The 18,904-nt window shown below is 50.6% G+C and overlaps 2 protein-coding genes across 2 annotated transcripts in view; both read right to left on the reverse strand.

Moving 5' to 3' along the window:
- The window catches only part of LRIG1 (leucine rich repeats and immunoglobulin like domains 1), a 96,186-nt gene extending 80,526 nt beyond the window's left edge, over positions 1–15,660 (reverse strand). Inside the window, exon 1 of the mRNA XM_030043741.2 lies at positions 15,374–15,660. Coding sequence (XP_029899601.1) covers positions 15,374–15,546 — 173 coding nt within the window. The 5' untranslated portion in view covers positions 15,547–15,660. The remainder of the gene's footprint in view (positions 1–15,373) is intronic.
- On the reverse strand, positions 15,601–16,107 carry LOC121232471 (ESX-1 secretion-associated protein EspK-like; the record flags this gene model as incomplete). Its single annotated transcript, XM_041118716.1, is given in 2 exon segments — positions 15,601–16,036; positions 16,039–16,107. Coding segments are annotated over 2 exon segments (384 nt in total), but the record flags the coding sequence as incomplete, so codon positions are not given.
- Positions 16,108–18,904: the final 2,797 nt, after the last annotated feature.

The raw sequence follows: 18,904 nt of genomic DNA on the forward strand, positions 1-18,904 counted from the left end.
GGCGAGTGAGGGCTGCTACGTGCAAAGCACCTGAAGTCTGCTGGGCTCCTTCAGAAGCCTCCAGCCTCAAGGACTTCACTAAGAGAACTAACAGAGCTGGATTACAAACCTTCTACACCAGCCTCTGCTTTCACACCAAATGAAACTAAAATGAACGCTGACATCTGTCTTACCCATGCTTTTACAAATGTTTTCGATATTACGTCAAACAATATCCTATATCCCACAGAAAAGACAAGTCTTAAAAGAAAGCAGGACAACTCTGTGCTTGCCAAGCAGAGGAACCTGGACTTGGAGCATCTCTATTGAAATCAGCCTGCCAAGACCAATTTGATGTGTTTTATTACTGCAAGGAATTCCACAAATATGCTGGTAACTTTTGAGCGTCAGTGTGGGTTCCTAGGTAGGAAAAAACCCTCCTTAAAATATGCACTTTCCAGATTTTGAAAACACTTACCAGATGTAAGAGAATTCACAGACATTTCATCTGCCATGACAAGTGTGTAGACACCAAATCTAGCTGAAGAGACTGAGCACCCATCTCTGTCGTGAGTGAAATACTACAGCCAGATATGCCTGGCTGAACAAAGCTTTGTTTTCAATTATATTTCAGATTCTTCTACAATAACTGCATGGCATCTGGCACCAACACATCTGAGCCTTTGAAGTGGTTCTTGACTTCAGCGGGAAGAGGGGGGAGGGCAAAAAAGGGAATCAATCAGCAATTTCAGTCCAAGTCAAACCTCTTCTCTGAAGAGAAAATGTTAATACCACAATCTCCCAGCACACCAGAAATGTGCTAGCAAAACCAAAAAAAACCAAAACAAAACCCATATTTGGGTCAAAATAGCAATGGGTCTGCACTGGGGTTGCTGCTTTCTCCTTCAGAAACAAGGTAATGAGATACATGGGTCAATGTTCCCAGACACAGGAGCCTTCCTGCCTCCCAACACCTCCTCACGGCTGCCTCGGGTAGTGTGACACTCCGCGTCCCCTTCCCTGTCACTCATGCTCACGCCTGTAATAAAATGCTCATGGGAAGAGACACCTAATGCCTAAACCCCAGCAACCAGCAAAAGCACAATTAAATCAGAACAGGAAGGCAGCAAGCAAAGCTTGCTGTCATGTTCCCCATTCAAAATGCCATTGCTGGCCACCCAGCCCCAGGGAAAAGGCAGCACTTCCACTTCCCTGTTTCTGGGCAAAAACAGCAGCTCCCACTGAGCTCTTCCACAAAGACTCGTCGTGAACGCACATAAGCATCCACAGCAGACCAGGACAGCAACACGTGAGTGCTGCAGAGTGTAAACTATGGGGTGCTGGTGACCACAAGACTGAATCACCTCTGGACGTTCTCAGGAGAACATCCCCAGCAGGCTTAAGCAGGTCTGCAGTGCCTGCAGGTGCACGAGCTGCCAACACCCTTGCTTCCCTTTCACCTAAGTCCATCTTTAGGTATCTAAACCCCTTTTCAGATCTAGCCTTAAATGACATTGCTAGGATCACTGGGGAAGTCGGTGCAAGAGCAGGGCACCAAACCTCAGTTTTAAAATGCATATCTTCTTGACCTGGTTTGTTCAAATAAGCACAGCTGTAGTTTAACAGCAACAAGGTAGCAGAGCGCAACAGCTCCCAAGACCAGGGATGGTGGTTTTGATTGGAATTGCCTTATTCATTTTCCCCAAGCCGTACCCAAGTCCTACCAACTCTTTTTGTTAGGTCAGGCAGTTTCTGGAAACATCTTCTGGCTCAAAACATTTGCAGAATTTCAAGAATCTGCTCCACAAATCTTGAGGCTGCTTTGTTCAGGAATGCTGACATGTGGGCAAAGGGAAACCAAAACGTTCCCTTGAATGCTGCAGAAAACTTTAAAGTCTGCCCAAGATGAAAAATGCAAGAGTCAAAACTCTGAAGGAAGTGTGGGGTTTCTGCTGCATTTCAAATATCTCCCCGAACACACTCTTCCAGCACGGGAACATGGCCGTGCCAGGACTGCCTGCGTGCCTAGCAAGGCTGATGGCCTCCCCTCAAAGCAGGGCTGGAGTTAGGAATGAATAAATAAAACAGACTTTCAGATCAAGTTTTCTTGGCCTTTACAGAGATGATCACGCTGTGAAAAAGCTCTGGGCAGAGAGTCTCTTCTCCCCAGACAGGATCCACCCACTTCCCAATGCCTCCCCATCCACAAGCACCAAAGGGCAAGCATGTACTTGGTCTTCTGCTTGCACGGCCCCTGGGACAATACTTGGGTTGTCCTCTGAAAACATCCATTGCATTCCGTGGAACTGAGAAAACTAGACCTCCAGCTTATCCATAAAGCCTCATATTTATAGGCTTACATTAGGTGAGACAGATCTTCACTGCTTCAATTACAGGACCATTTTCAGGCCAAGGAGTCTTGCTCAAGCCAGCAGTCTGCTGGGGGCTGCCAAAATAAGGCCCAGCTCCTCCTGTGACAATGCTGCATCAGCTTGTCATTTATTTCTGCCCTGCTACCCACCAAGTCCCAACAGACACCCAGACACCATGAGACAAGGGCTGGAGGGATGCTTTTGACTCCCGATTGCCAGGGTGCGGGACACCAGCATCACAGCACCGGGCCAAATGCAGATCAAAGGTGGAAAGCAACCACTGCAGTAGGCTGGGCACGGGTCAAACAGCCACATATTGCCCCAAAAACACTGTGAAATACTGCACACAGAGGGGATATGGTTGGTTCACCTTAGCCCGAAAGCCCTTAGCGGAGGTGGCCACAGAGAATGGCGAAGGAGCCAGCAACCGAAGGCCTGATGGAGGGAGCGATGCTGGAGGGCTCCTTCCCGGCTTGTCCTCTGCCTTCGCTCTCCGTGGACCCAGACCTAAACAGGCATCCTGCAACCCTCTCTCCCACACCACGGCGGTGCCAGGAGGAGGACCAGCTCTGATCCCCCGGGGCAGGCACGGCTGGGTGGCTCCGAAGCCATCCAAACAAGCCAAGAGGGATTCTGCATTTCAAACCTAAAAAGCAGGAAAACCGTCAAAAGGCATTTCAGCTGCGACAGACCATAACCTCCCCAAAACAGTTCAAGGCTCATCTTCAATCCACTCCCAATCCCACCCCAGTCCCACAAGGGCTGTTGCTGTTATTGTCTACCACACAGCAGTGTCAGGAAACTAACTTCCCGGGGTCGGAAATTTTCCTGCTGCCAACTGCAAACAGCACAGGGAGCCCGAAGGGAGGGACCGAGCAGCCTGGGGAGACGGTGGGCCAAAGGGAGATTTGAGGGATGATGCATCCTGCAACAGCGAGGCAGACGGTTTTATAACCGGCGGTCAGAATTACTCAGGAAACCATAGAGGAAGCAATTGGAAATTGTTGGACAGGGAAACTTCCCCATTTTGTTTCCAAATGTGCGGGCCCATAAGTCCGCGCTGAATTCCTCTTCTTTTAGCCATGCCTGTCACAAACAAAGCAACATTAATTAGCAAGCAGCCCCAAAAATGTTCAGCTGCCACCTCCTCCTCCCCAAAAAAAGGTGGATTTGTGTTGTTTTGACTTTAAAAAAAATTTATGACAAGCCTAAATGGCTTAATCACACACAGCCTGTTCCCCAGCAAGCCCCATGCTGGCATTACGACTTGCACACAGGGTGCTTGAAAACCTCGCCTTCAAGCTGGCTCAAGTATTCACAGCTGGAGAGTGAAGCAAACAAAGTAAACAGCAGTAACCGGAGCCCAGCCGGCAGCCCGCGTACACCACCGGCTCATCGGCAGCACCGGGGCTGCCGAAAGGGACTGTCACCTGAGGACAGGGTGGGCAGGGGGGCATGCAGGCAAGGTGTTGGAAAAAAAGCTTGTGCAGTCTAAATAAAAGGAAAGCCTGGGAGCTGGAGCAAGCCTGGGAGACACACAGAGGGATGCGGCACAGTCCCAGTGTCCCTGCCAGCTGGAAGGACAGCTCTTCAGGCTCTTGTTAAACAGACCACAAAGTGGTAGCACTTGAGACACAAGTGCTAGGAACCATGAGAGAGAAACGCTGTAGTAAACAGCTTGGGCTGTGATTTGGCATCTCCCAAGGATGCTGCCCAGCTCTGCCTTCTCCCCATGCTTACTATAAAGCCCAGACCCCATGAGCGGCTGGAGCAGGCAGGAGCCCCAGGCAGCCATCCCTGCCCCACCGCAGTGCTGCCAGGGAGCAGGGAGATGCAGACACCCAGGGCCACTGCTTCCCACCCGCAGCCGATTGCTCAACGTCCATCAGGCCACAAAGGCATCTTCTTCCTGGAAATGCTGTTCCAAGAGAGGAGCAGCCAGTCACCAAAAACGATTCCCAGCTGCGGCCATGGCAGTCACAAGGGTTTGCTGCCTTGGACGAGACACTCCCCCACCGCATGGGTGGCATCACTTTATACACAAGGAACAACCACGCTGGTCCCCAAAGAGGCCAGGATTCGGGTGCTGCCTCCACAGCATCCCCTGCTCACAGAACAATGGACGGGGTAACCCAGCACCAAACCTTCCACTCCTACCTACGGATATTAGCTATTGCCAGCACAATCCCAGCAAGACTCTGAACCCCTCCTTCACCGACCTCCTTACAGAGGTAAGCACAGCACTGGGCAGAGCCATGTCCCACAGCTGGGTCACCGTTATCTGCTTTTCCTGCAGGGATGGTTTAATGGCACCGCTCTCCCCCACGGAGATTCTCCAATGTCTCATATGGGATAATCTCACACTGCTTCCTTTCCCCTGGTGGGGATACAGCCACTCTCCCCAGCCTGCTGCCTACGAGAGAGCTAAGCATTTCAAATTTGAGTTCACTCCTTAAATTGAAGTTGGCCAACAGCATCAAAAGCTCTGGGGAGAAAAGAGACACACACCATCGCACAGCCTCCTTTCTCAGGAAACCTAGGTAAAAAGTGGTACCTACCTCAAAGAGATTATTAAACGAGGGAGAAGCAAAGCCAACTGCTGTTTTAAGTAGACAGTATCAGCCAAATGCATCCTGTCAGATCTGTACAACTTTCTGTCCAAGGAGATTAACTCAAAGACCAGTACACATCTCTGCTGGTAAGGTCAGTAAGAATGAAACCAGAGCTCCTGGAAGGGGTTCAGCTCACCAAGAAGTCAAGAGCCAAGCAGCTTCACTGGGGAGCTGGACTCAGCCCCACAGAGATAAACAGATGCATTTACTAAAACTGCAGGAGCTGAAGCGAGTCCCGCATGCGTCCATCCCTGCAGACCAGAGAGGCAGGTTGCCAGCTCCGTGTTCAACCGGCAACAAACCAAGTGACACCACTCAAGATGAAAGTGCTCAGAAACTGGGGGTGAAGCCTCAGCTCCGCAGACCTCCTCCCAAACCAGAAAACTTCTCCTTGCCCACTCATGCAGCAGAGCTGGAGTCCACCTATGCACCATTTTATCATCTTCATCAAACTATTTTCTAACCTACTGCAACAGGAAAAGTTCATTCATCCACTCTTACAAACAGATTCATCCAAACCCCTTAACTTCATCAATCTTAACAGCTTTTGGGTGGTCACCATCTCCATAACAAAGGAAAGTGGGAAGGAGGATATACAAGACGTTTACAACCATGTGAAACAATAAAGCCAGCACAACTCTCACAAATGCTTCCAAATCAGAGAGGTCTAAAAATACGCACTATCTTATTTACTGATTTAATGCAGAATGTGTGCCCTACTCCAGAAATAATCCAAAGGTGTTTGAAAGCCAAGAATTCTGACTTAGACGACTTGTTTAAGGAGGAAAAAGGAGGAACAGAGCTGTTTATAGACTAGCGTAGATAGGAACAGCACAAAAATATGCTTAGCAAAGGAAAAGTGGAAAGTATTATGACACCTTTCAAAATAAAACATCATATGGTTTGTTTAAATCTCCTAAAACAAGACAAGTCTCCCCATTTTGCCAAAACAAATGAAATACAAGTGCAGATGCGAGTCTGCCTCCTGGTTCAGAAGAAGACAAATGTTTATGGTGAGTTACACAGACAAACAGAACACAGGATGCTCTCCTGGCTCACCAGCAAGGCCAGACCACAAGCAGCAAAGAGACAAGCACCAGCCAACCGCCCTGTGTCAGCAGCACTTGGCATTTCTGCACTACCCATGCCTGTCATCGCCAGAGAGGTGCACGAGTGATGAAGTAGATGGGCATGAGAGAAGGGGAAGAGGGTGGGGAACATTCAGGTGCCACCCAGATCATCAAGAGATACCTCCTCACCCCTTGCAAATGACAGAGAGGTCACTGCTGACACGGGCTACGCATGCATCCCTGCCATACTCCCCATCCCCATGTCCCCTTGGGGCTGCAAAGCCCGGTGAGAAAGGAGGAAATCCTGTGGCTCCATGCACCTTCCAGCTCCAACTCAAAGCAACCACCTTGTGCTGGGGAAAAGCCAAATTTGGGTTGCCTGCTCATGGACCGGGCTGCTGCGGGAACAGCCCACGCTGTCCAGACTGCTAGAGGATATTTTTTTTTAGGTCTGTGCTAAAGGGAGGTTTCTGGAGCTTTTTCACAGTTCTCAAACCTGGGTGGACTGAGGTTTGAGAACAGCTGACTGAGGCACAGCAAAAAGCAAGCAAAGGCTGTTTGGGGCTGCTCCCCAGGCAGTGGTGGTGGAGAGCTAGCTCCAGCCTCCCCCCACGCACGCAGCGGAGGAAGGAGAGGCACCAGTGTTTGGACAACTGGAACACATTTAGGGGGTGATTTTTCACAGGGCCTCCAGCCAGGCTGTTTCCTACGATAGCCGTTTTATTATCCATGATACAATCCACAGACCAGCAGCTCCCCCATCCACGAGGTCTCCCACCACTCCACTCCTATGGGGACATCACCCACATCGAGCCCCACCAATGGGACACTAATGCACCCGGGACACCTCCAGCATTGCATCCTTAAATGCAAGCAGAAGACAACACCCAGCAAACCTGCCACCTCCATCCGAATATCTTCTACCAAGCCCTCAGCACATCCAGTTCAATACCTTCAATCCCAGTACCCGTCTGTACTGGTGATCAAACAGCACCAGCCAAGCACTGCCACACATGCTGCAAGCACCGGCCCATTGGCCAGCCATCACTTTAGAAGTATTTTTTAGATGATAGATAACATAGAAAACCTGTGTTTATATTGGCGCACGGCAGGCTAAAACAGACTTTAAGTGCGGTTATAAAACAGCCCAGTCTACGCCGGCTAGGCAAAATGTGTTTTGAGCTTGCAGGGCAGTATTTGGAGGGAGGCTCATTAGTAGCTGGTGTTGATGGAAAACTCTCCAGGACAGAGGAATATTCACAGCACCAAAAGACAACGGAGTCCCATCCTGTGAGGTGCCCATCACAAAAGCACAGGCTTTGGGCAACCAGGGAGAGACACATCGATGGTGAGGATGGATCCACGTCCCTGTGTGTGGGGAAGCAGCACAGCCCCAACTTTGCATTTTGCATCTCTCATTTCCTTCTTGCACCTAAGGGCTTGTCCTGCCTTCCTGCAGACAGCAAAAAACTGCCAGCTGGAGGAGATGGTCTAGGAAAAAAGCATCTTATTTCAAGATTTCACAGCCAAATTCCCACTGAACTCGAGGGTTGTGTTTTCTAATCTGAAAGGATTAATCCAAAAACAGGTGCCCTGAACAAAACGGAAACGTTTGCGATACACACCCTGTATAGGCAAGCAGGGTTTACAAGAAATGCATTTAAGACTGCACCTCTGCAGATTTCCAAAATTAATGTGACTGCCCCAGGGTGTCCAAAAAAGACACCAAAGAAAAATTCACAAACAAGAGTTACTGCCTCATTATGAGCAGCAATATCAAGACTACCTAATCTCTCCCCCCCCCCCAAAAAGACAAATTCTCTTGCACACAAAACTTTAGCTCCAGAGCAAAGCTTTAAACAGCTAATGCATTTTTAAATGCAACTTGTGCATAACACTGGAGTATATGTTTTATAAACCTGTAGCTCTGTGTAAAGCTGTTCAATTGTAAAGGGCCTCTATACTTCTGCTGAAATCCATGCAAAGCCACTGCAGCGAACTACAGAACTGCTGTGACAAGCGCAGATAACCAACTATCCTGCCTGCAGATCCAGCATGGTTAACATTAATAAAAACTAGGCAGATGGCTAAAGTTTGATACCCGTCTTTCAATTCTTACTCAAACTGAAAATGCAACCATGCAGAAGTAAACCATGCTCCTGGAATTGGATGTGACATGTCATCAGGTCTTGAGAGGTGCCCCCAAAATAGCAGGTCCTGCTTCTAGACTTCTCCAAAATTATACGGTTGTGGCTTGAGAGACAGCATGCTGAAAATATAATAAGGGAGCATAACATATTACGTATGTTGTGGTCCTGCTCCGAAACTGGAAGAGGCTAGGGTTGAAGGACTTTTGGGCTGCAGTGCAGGACTTGGTTAACTATTAATGGATGACTCAGCTACAATAATAATAGGTATTTCGTGTTGTGCGCTAGCACAACGGCATCCTGGTCCTTGACTTGGGTCCCTATGCACAGCAGGAAAAAAAATACTTCATAGCACATCATTTAATAGCTGGACGTACCAGGAAATATGAAAGAAGGTTTATTCACCCTTTGTTTCTTCCTGCAGCCTCACGCTCTGCTCCTTCCTTCACATGCCACTAAAAACCAGCAAGGGACTTCAGAGGAGAGCTGCCGGTGGGTGCCCAGCGTCCCAGGCTTGCATGAAACCACAACCCAGACCAAGGAGCTATGTTTTTTCCCCTGCTACTCACCAAAGCAGCGCTCTATGTTAAATCACTCCCCTCGCCCTGAACGAGGTGCTAATTCCTGCCCAGCCCTGGTCCTGCAGAGCTGATGAACCTGGAGCCTGGGTTTTCTGCAGATGGCTCTTCCCAACAGCATTAGCCTAAATTATCTCTACTCCATTCATCCACATGACCCCAGCTCCGCATTGCAAAACAAGGGAGTCACACTGGGCGATTAGGTTAGCAGCACAAAATGATTATGTTAAAAAGCTGATGAGCTGAGCTAACTCAATCCAAGGTGTCTCGCGGGGCAGACAACAAGATCAATTAAAAGCCCTGCAGCCCTAATTGAGAGTTTCTGGGTGCGGCTGACATACAAGTCAGGGACAATACACAAGTTTTCATCAGAGCTACTAAGGAATGAAAGCCATCATCCCATTTTGCAGCCACTCAAACTTCAAGACACAACTTTAACCCCTCTTGAAGAGATCAAAGCAACCAGAAACCAAAGGCAGGCACTGCTTGGGCACGGCCAGGGCCTCCTGGCACTCAGCAATTCCCGGCTGCCCTGCAGAGCCAGCGGGAGCTGCACATATATTCAGGACCCAGGTGTATGCACAGAGTCAGGAAGGTGTTTCTGCAGCACCTGAGGGAGTGCCTCAACATGAAGCCACCTTGAACCCTTCCAGCACACTCTGCTAAAGCTGCACACTGGGGAGCATCCTTCCAGTGCTCTAGGACTTCCCTGCACCAGGTGGAGTTCACACCAACTAAAGCCCTATCTCAGCAAAGTGCTTCTGCATCTGCCTAAATCCCCATCAGAGACAAGACTCCAGCACCGGCTTAACTTTAAGCAGGGATGTTAAATCTCACCCAATGCTCAAGGAAGCATTTAAGTACCTGAAGTGCTTTGCTGAAGTGTCTGGGCTCCCAAACATATCGGTTTACCACGTCTAGCCTCTTGATGCCAGTAAGCAAAGGGAGAAGGCAGTCAACCTCCCATTTGCTCCTTCATCCCTTAAACTTCGAGTAGAAACTCCTGCAAGGCTCAGCCACCCCCAAACCTTACATCCACAGAACTGTAGAGCAGTTTGCACAAGCAAAGAAAAAAAATATTAAGCTGTATCTAACACAATAATGCTTGATTTTCCTTGAGAACAATTGATGGTGTGTTCGTCTTTTCGGCTGCCTACTGAGATGCCCGTTCCCCTGCCCTGGGAAATTTTCCCTCTGCGGCTCCTCCTCCCCCAGCTCCCAGACCATCCATTCTCCCCTTTTCAAGCTGCACCCATTGTAAATAGCACTGAATATTAACACAGCCCATTGAGCACTTGCTCCTTTTGTATGGGACCCCTGCGTTTCAAATTGCAGTCACTGCAGAGAGGAAAAGCCTCGAAGTGATTAAATGCCATGAAGTTTCTCAAAAGGAGAGAGGAATATGCAGAGGAGGCTGAGGGGGTCCTAGAGCCTTTCACTTGAAGCCAGGGGCTTCTGCAAGAGCCAGAAAGGCTTCTTGGTGGGGGTATTTTATCCCATTCAGGCTTCATTATGAATCTCAGATGTACTTCTAATCCTAGTCTGATTGAGGTAATTTCTGCCCCAGCTGTGGCTCAGTCAGGGATTAAGATGAGAAGACCAGACAGCAGTTGCAAAGGGCTTGCTGTTAACTGCTGTTCTCCAGCGAGCACCAATAAATATCGCAGCATGCTGAGGGTGGTCAGCGAATCCACCGACACATGTTCACACAGGAAGGGTGGATTTATTTGCAAGCACGTGTATTTATTTGTGCATAAGCAGCAGGCTCGGACAGGCACTGCTTTGCAAGGAAAGGCTTTGCTGTTACCCCACCAGGATCAAGCTCCAGAACAGCAAATGCAAGCCTGTAGGGTGCAGAGCCATCCCGCAGCCCCGGGGCTGGAAACCTTCCCTGAGCAAGGCCACTGCTGAGGATGATGCTCCAGGAAGCACCAAACCCAAGTGTGTCATTGTAAGCTGAGCAGGATTTCTTTTACAAGCACCACCAGCTCCCACCACTGTCCCACTTGAGCAGGAAACCTTCCTTGGACCACCACCCAGGAAGGAGCCGCTGGCTCTGCAGAATTTCTTTGGGTTTCCACTCCCTTTCCCCAGGAGGAGCGAGAGAGACCGGCCACCTGCACCAATCCACGTCCCCTTCTCCCAAGCCATCCTTCCGAGCCCAGCGGCCCCCCGGGCTGCCGGCACACGGTGAGGGCTCTGCAGCTGCACAGGGCCAGGCACCGCGAGCCTGGGGTGACAATTACTTAATCTTTGTTCCATTATTTCAGCAGGGCTGGAAGTAGGACACGCAGGGGAGGAATTGCCAGCAGCACTCCCCACTCCCGGCAGCATCAGCAGGAGAGTCCGTCACCCCCCCCCCTTTCTCTTCCAGGATCTGTAGAGGAGTATGAGTTACTCCGGAGCCCGAGAGCAACTAATATCCATCTCCAGAGAGCACCACGCACACAGGCAGTGGCACAGCAAGTTTTTTGCAGAGCCCCACTCCGCTCTACCAAGTAAGCAAAGAAGCTACCCTAACATGTGAGAGCAGAGCAACAAGACCTGACACATTAAAACCCCAGTTTAGCAAGAAATGTAAGCTAATAGGTAATTTTGAGCACAACCATTCAGTTTCGTTGCCTTCAACAAAATCTTTGTGTCCATACACTTGAGCACAGCAAGAGTCTGCTCCTGACTCCAAGTTCAAACACACTTCCAGGCCCTAAAACCAGGCACCCACAGGATTTTCAAAAGTATCCAGACACTTTGCCCAGCTCTCTCCAGAGAGCAGCAACACCCTGCAAACAGCCAACATCCATGCAGCTGGTGCCTCAGGGCAAGTTACCCATATAGCCAAACCCCAGAACCTCCCTGGGAAACCGAGAGCAGCTCTTAGCCCAGCTCTCCTGGGCACTTGAGGACTCTGCCTTGTTCCCAGACATGCCAGGCACACATTGACCCAGAGGCAGAAGGGTCCCTGCACAGACACCCAGTATCCCATGAAAACTTTCCCTAGTTATTTGAGTCAAAAAAAACACACAACACATCTGTTTAAAATAAAAGCTTTCTTTCCTCCAGACCATACCAGCAATGAATTAGCTATCCAACCGCACTTCCACAGCCCCAAAGCCTTCTCACCATTAAAATCTGTACCCCAAATACAATTGCTTTATCACTAAAAAGGAAGAAAAAGCCCCCCCCCCCCCATGATGCCTAGAAGAAATCTCTCTTCTACCACTCCTCAAAAATTAAGATGCACAGAGAGACAGAAACAGAGGATGCAGGGGATGTGCCATGTCACCAACACTGCTGGAGCCCTGCACCTGGCTTTTCTGGGCACAAAGCATTTTGTACTTATGTTCGGCCCTAAAGTTTATGCCACGTATTACACTCTAATGTAAAGAGAAACTTCAGACTTAAGCACCAAAAGACATGAAGCATCTCCAGCAGCTTCAAAGTGAGAACACTGCAAAGGAGTCCTGCACAGCAACTGCCCAGCAGAGTTTGATTCTCGCGGCATCCCCCACGCACCAGGGACTTTTCACAACCACAGAGCTCGCAGCAGTTGGGTGCTGCAGCTCCTGCGAGGACAGTACAGGTCACGTCAGAGTGTTGCAACGTGCCCTACGCAGGGCTGCTCAGCCAGCAAGTCCTGCACACTTCTGTAACTGGTATGCAGTACTGAGCTGCCCGTTGCTTTTAAGGAAAAAAAACACCCACACATCTGTGCCACGCTGCATTAACTGTGAGCAACTGCAGTCCACCAGCCCTTCTGTGTATCAGTTATGCCTTCTGAAAGCTAGGGAGAAAAATTACAACTCGGAGCTCTACTGCCAACAGAGAAATAACAATAGTTTCAAAATATCCCAATGCTTTTCCTCAGTACTGATAGTCCTGTTGACAAAATACGCGGCACGATTAAGTCTGTTCCAGAACCCTCCCCAGTGTGCCGAGCCACAGTTCCAACCCTACAAACAAAAGCGTTATCTCCAACACACTGTAAACTGACTCCAAGCACTGCTTCAGCATTGTGGCACTCATTAGGAATAAAAGATAAACTGCTAAGGAGGGATTTTTCAATAGCACTTTAATGAAGTTAAAGCACAGCCACCACGAGTCACTGAAAACAGGATTTATCTTGTCTCCCATTAGCGATCGAACATGCTCAAGCTTATCACCCCAGGGAAGCAGACACCTTCGGTGGGAGACACAGCCTGCCCAGAAGCGATGGAGACGAGGGATGCACGGCTCCAACATTGCCAATCTCACCCCAGTTTACGGCTGGGGGACCCGTGCCCCAGGCTGCATGGCTACAGCAGCCTGGGGTCACTGCAAACCATTTGCCTTCTGTTACTTTAAAAGGGCATGTTAAAAAAAAAAAAAAAACAAACAAAAAGCAACAGAGATAGTTGCTTAGAGGTAACTTTTCCCCAACACATGGTGCTTCTATAGAGGACATTAAAGAACTACTAAAAAAAAAAAAAAAAAGAGTTAGCAACTCTCTGCACCAGAAATTAGCATTTATGATCCTACCAAGCATGAAAAACATGCTTCAGCTTTGTGTCCCTAAACTGAAATAAGTTATTTAAGTGATTTTTAGTGACTAGAAACAATATTACTTCAAAAACAAAAGTACTTGCAATAGCTTAAGTGTCTGCTTTTTCTATTAGCTATGGAGAAAGAAAAAACCCTTAATTTCGCACTGTCAGATATGAAAGCCATCACAAATTTCCACTTTAGCTAATTTTTTGGTTAGTTTAGAATTTACAAAGTTACAAACCATATGCTGTCTAAGTGGTTAAAAGATCAACAGCCCACAGGTCCGTAGCAATAGATTTATACGTGCTATTACTTCACCAATAAAATTCAAACTGAACTCAAGACACTCAAAAATCTGTTCCATATGAAAAAGACACTCCTGGGTATTAGCACTCCCGAAAAACACACAACAATAAATTTATTCAGACTGGGCTATTAATGCATTTCTCTGCATGAACAAAGATACACTGTCCTAATTTAAGAGGTGCATGGGGATGCTGGAATTATGCTGAGAAGACGAAAAACTTGCTCTGAAAGGTGCCCAAGGCTGAAGGAAGGATCCTTCAGAGCACACAGCGACAGGTGAATGGGATAAGTCAAGGTTTTAATGCAGAGGCCACACGTTCCTCTCGGTACGACACCTGATAATTTCATGTAAAACAAGGCATTTCTGCAGCCAAAAGTGAATAATACCAGGAGAACCTGACAAACCTCTAATAATTCTTCTTAATAAGGAGCTGGACGATCTCCAGCAACACTTCAGTGACCGTTCTCTCTCCTGGCAGAGCTGAGGAGTATCTATTACAACCAGGGGTTTTATAGATTCAATAATCTATAAATCTGTTCAAACAGGAGAAAGGCCCAGCAACAGCAGCTCTCAGACACTTTTCCCTCTCCCCTTCTAGGTCCTTATTTCCCCAAGGTTAGCTAACAGTCAACGACACTGATTTTTACAAGTTTATGAGCGCACACACACACACATACCGTCAGTCCTCCTGCACTGTCACTGTCAAATGAATTGAGCTGTCAAAGCCGAGCACGCTTCCCCCTTCCCCGAATCTCCCGTGCTTCACGCGTCTGATGTTGTATTTCAGATCTTACCAGGTCAGAGCAGCGGTTGCACAACCAGAGCAGACTCGCTGCACTTTACGGGAAACGGCAATCACGCTGTCCTGCACTTGGGCATGTACCCGAACACTTTAAAACACCCTTCCAGGGGGAAAAAAAAAAAAAAAAAAAAAAAAAAGCAGCAGCACTGTTCTAATCACCAGGTGCTCGGATATAAGCTCAGCTACCATCCAGGGCATACGATACGCTGCAGGTTAATAACTTTGCTAGACGGACAAGTACTGAGGGAATCACAGCCAGCCACGCAGCTTTTATTGGAAAGCCACACCTGGGTTTTTTCTTGAAACACCCCAACAGCACCGCAAGAGCCCGCGACTCTCGTTCCGACTCACGCTCCCTACCTCACCGGCTTTCACACCTGAACGGCTGGCAGCTCCAAACGTCAAAAGGGACAGCGTGGCCCCGGCGCTGGGGTCCAAGGTTTCGGCAGCCGGGCGCAGGGCGCGATGCCGGTTTGCAGCACCAGGCCCGGGCTTGGGATGGATCTCCTAATAAGGATTCGGGAGCCCAAGCTGGCCGTTATCTCCAGCAGATTCCCATCGTTAGGGAGACCAAACCCGCTCCCGGCTCTTCTTCCTCCGAGACGCCGGTACGGAGCAGAGGGAGAGCCCGCCCGGCAGCCCCCCGCTCCGCTCAACCGGGACCCGCATCGCCCCCGCCCCCCTCCCCGCCTCGGGCGGGAGCCAGAGGAGACACCGGATCACCGGAGAAGTTTCACACCGCGCAGCTCAGCGCCTACAAGGCTTTAAAAAATATAAACCTGAGGGATTTTTTTTTTTTTGGGGGGGTGGGGGGTATAGAGATTTTGTTTGTTTTACAAGCCCGCCCCGCTGCGCCCAGCTCCCGGCGGAGCGGGGCTGCCCAAACCCCCCCGCTTCACCCCCAACCCCTCGCACCCCTTACCCCGGGTGCCGCCCGCTGCCGGCCCCCCTCCCCGGCGCGGTGGGACCCCCGCCCGGTACTCACACATGCCGCGGCCAGCAGGGCAGGTCCCGGGGCAGGGCGGGCAGCTCCAGCCCGCCGCAGTTCAGCAGCTCCCCGCCGCAGGCGCAGCCGGCGGCGGCGGCCGAGCCCAGCAGCCCCAGCAGCAGCAGCGCCGCCGCCGCCGCCCCGCCGCCCGCCCGTGACGGCACCGCCATTTTGTATCCGGCACCGGAGAAGGTCCGAGGCGGGAGGAGGAGGCGGCAGGAGCGGCCCCGGCGCGGAGCGCAGCGGTAAAGCCGCGGGGCCCCGCGAGCGCTCAGCGCCGCTCCGCCGCCCGCAGCATCGCCTCGGCCGCCGGCGGCGGCGGCGCGGCGCGGCCCCGCGGGGCGATCACGGCACCGGCATCCACCCGCCAGCGGGCGGGCGGGCGGGCACCGCCGGGCGGGTCGGGTCGGGTCGGGTCCGCGTCCTCGCCGCGGGAAGCGCTTCCTCCGTCACGCCGCACGGCTCCGGGCCGGCGGCCGCTGGAGCTCTCCCCGTCGCTCGGTGCGCTCCCGCGGGGCTGAGAGCCGCTTGCGACCGCCGCGCCGTTCCCGCTCCTGCCGCTGCCACCGGCCCGGCCCCGCCGCTCTCCCCGCCCGGCCCGAGCGCCGCTCGCCGCGGACCCACGTTGGCGACACCGCAACATGTAGCCGCGCCGCCCCCCCGCTCGCCCGCCCATTGGCTGGCGGGCGTCCTCCGGCGGGCCCGCGCGAGCCGCCATTGGCCGGCAGGCCCCCCCCCCCCTTCCCTCCCCGGCGCGGCGCCGCGGCACCCCATTGATGCCGGCGGCCCGTCAATCAGAGGCGCCGGGGCCCGCCCCTCTTTCCCACTCCAGGTGTGAACGCGGGCGGCCACCGCCCCCCCCCCCGCGCTGCCTCTCTTAAAGGGGCCGCGCCCGCCGGCCCTCAGCCCGCTCCGCCGGGGATGGCGGGGGGGGGGGGGGGGGGGAAGCGATTTGAAAATGTCTCCGCCGTAGATACGGACAATCCGCTGCACGACCAGGGCCTGGGGGCTCCCCCACAACCCGGTGTGACCCCACGAAGCGGCTGCGGGGCCACGCGTGTCCCCGCCACGAGCCAGGCGCAGGAGTGGATTAATTATCCACGCGTGTTTCAGACCAAAGCTAAGCGGCGGGTTCCACTTCCCAAATTTACCCCCATTTTTGAAAGCCCAGCATACGCCAGGCGTAAGGGAGCCCACAGCAGGGCGAAGCACAGCTCATTAGATAGCTGCAGCGAGATCGTTAACGGGCAAAATTAACCTTAGAGAATCGAAACACTCTAAAGGCTGAATTTAGAGGCTGCTCCTGAGCTTAGTGGAGAGCATCCAACTGGCTTTGGGCAAGTTTGGATGTGGTCCGCACAGCATTTAGGGGAGGAAGCTCTGTCTGGAAATCCTGAGGGAGGAAGATTTGAGCTTTGGAAGATGACACGATATGAAATGTAGAAGCGGGGTTTATTGATGGGGCAAGATCTTGCTCCAGGAGGAAGAGTTTACGATTTCAGAATCCCCACCTGAAAGCTCGACCGTACACCACAAGAAGCAGTGTTAGCTATTACTGGCGTAGCGTTTCCCTCTTCTTCTCTGTTTACTCTTGACAGTCCACCTGCACAACAACTATTTGGCCTTTGGGACAGCTTTGAACATATCAGATTGCAGAGATTAACGATAAACGGAAAACTCGGTCTCTGCAAAGGCTTCTCCCAGCTCAGCACTGGGGTGACCGGGACTTTCAGGCATCCCGTCCCACCAAGTCTCACCAAACGCCCGGCGTGCCGAGGCCGGGTGACGCTCACCGGTGTCGGCAGCGTGGCCGGGACCGCTGCTCTCCCCCCGCCGCGCGCATCCTCGCCCTGGGTCCCCGATGACAAGCGCACTTTTCAGCGCGGGCACCGAATCTTTCCGGGAAGAATCAATAGGCATTATTTATAGGCAGGGGTTTTCACTAGGTAAAACTTGGGGTTTAGGCTTTTGTTACGCCGGGAGGAGGGAGGAATTAAAAAAATTCACATTGTTGTGGCTTGGGGTCTTATTTCAGCTTTCAAGAACTGGAGAAAACAGGAGAATGGCTTACGTTTAGTCCCCTAATTTATTTGAAAGCTGTTCGCCAACTAAAAGCAAGAGCTCCTGTCCCTGGGGAGGGAACCCGGGGCAGAAAGGGTAGCTGCATTACAGAAAACAGTGCAGTCTTATACAAACATATAGCCAATTAAAAAATATGCCTTTAGTTCTTCAATGAGGGAAACCCAAAGTTTAAGGCACTTTTATGGAACGGATTTCTCTTGCCCATTTGGGAAGGCAATCGTGAAAATAAAAAACCTTTTGGTTCTTTCACAGTGTTTTCAAATTTGACACCCAAGCTTTTTAATTAATTTTAACAATTTTTAATTTTTCTTGCAACCCTGACCTCAAACCCCACTGATTTCATCTCACACATTCAATGCTGGACTTTTGCATCACACCATGCGACCGCTGTTGCAGTGCCCATCCCCAAAGCCCCTCCCTGTGACAAGGGCGAGTGGCCGGCCCTGGGGTTTCCCGTGGAGAGAAAGATCCAAAACCCTTGGATAACCTTTTTAAAAAAGATATGTAAAAGCAGCTCTCCTGGATACTGGTCCAAATCGCCTCACATTTGCACAGGATCACCATGCACTAATAATAATTCAGCGAGGGCAGTTGGTAGGAAATGAGATTATTCTCACAGTCGAGCTCTCCCTCCTACCTGAGTCCGTGCCTTTGCTAGAGAGGAGGCTGTGTACAGCATGGAGGATGTTTCTTCCTCGAACCTCATTAAATCTAATTAAATAGCTTACAAAAGTATTTATGAAAACAAATTTTAAAATGGCAAAGGCATGCCAACGAGGAAGATATTTCTAATTCTGCCGGTGTCTTTTTGTGGATTTGGAGTCGGTTCAGAAGTGCACACTTGGAAGGTAATTGCTGACAGCATGCAGAATCCATCAAGCTATAATTAACACTCTACTATTATTCTAATTGCCTCACTCAAGCTTCTGTGTTTTTTAATTGTAGAGCAATTTGCCAATAGAGAATTTAATTGCAATACATATTTTATGCATTTTGGGACAAAGTACCATTATTTCCACTTCAGCAAAAATGTTCCTCAGTTTTTAATAGCTTGCTTTATTCTTTTCTAGGATTCTTTCTTTTTGCCCGATAAAGGAATTTGATTGCAGCCTCTTGTGAAATTAGTAATGATATAATATACAGGAGTGCCTGGAGGCTTCAGTTTGGATCATGACTCTATTAAGCTAGGAACTGTACATACATGTAGCAAGACACAGCCCTGAGGAGCTTGAAATCTAAACAGAGAAGACAAACTGAGGTGAGAACAGAAGTATTATCCCTATTTTACAGCTGGGGAACCGGAGCCCCAGATGACTCACCTTAGGCGACCCTGCGCACCTGGGGTGCAGCCAGGAACTCACACGAGCCCTGAACGCAGGGCACCCTTCGTCTTTAACGTGAACTTATTTTCTGTCTCCTGGTTTCTGCAAAAGCCTATCTCTGTAA

The sequence above is a fragment of the Aquila chrysaetos genome, chromosome 20 (assembly GCF_900496995.4).
Source record: "Aquila chrysaetos chrysaetos chromosome 20, bAquChr1.4, whole genome shotgun sequence".
NCBI classification, from domain to species: domain Eukaryota; kingdom Metazoa; phylum Chordata; class Aves; order Accipitriformes; family Accipitridae; genus Aquila; species Aquila chrysaetos.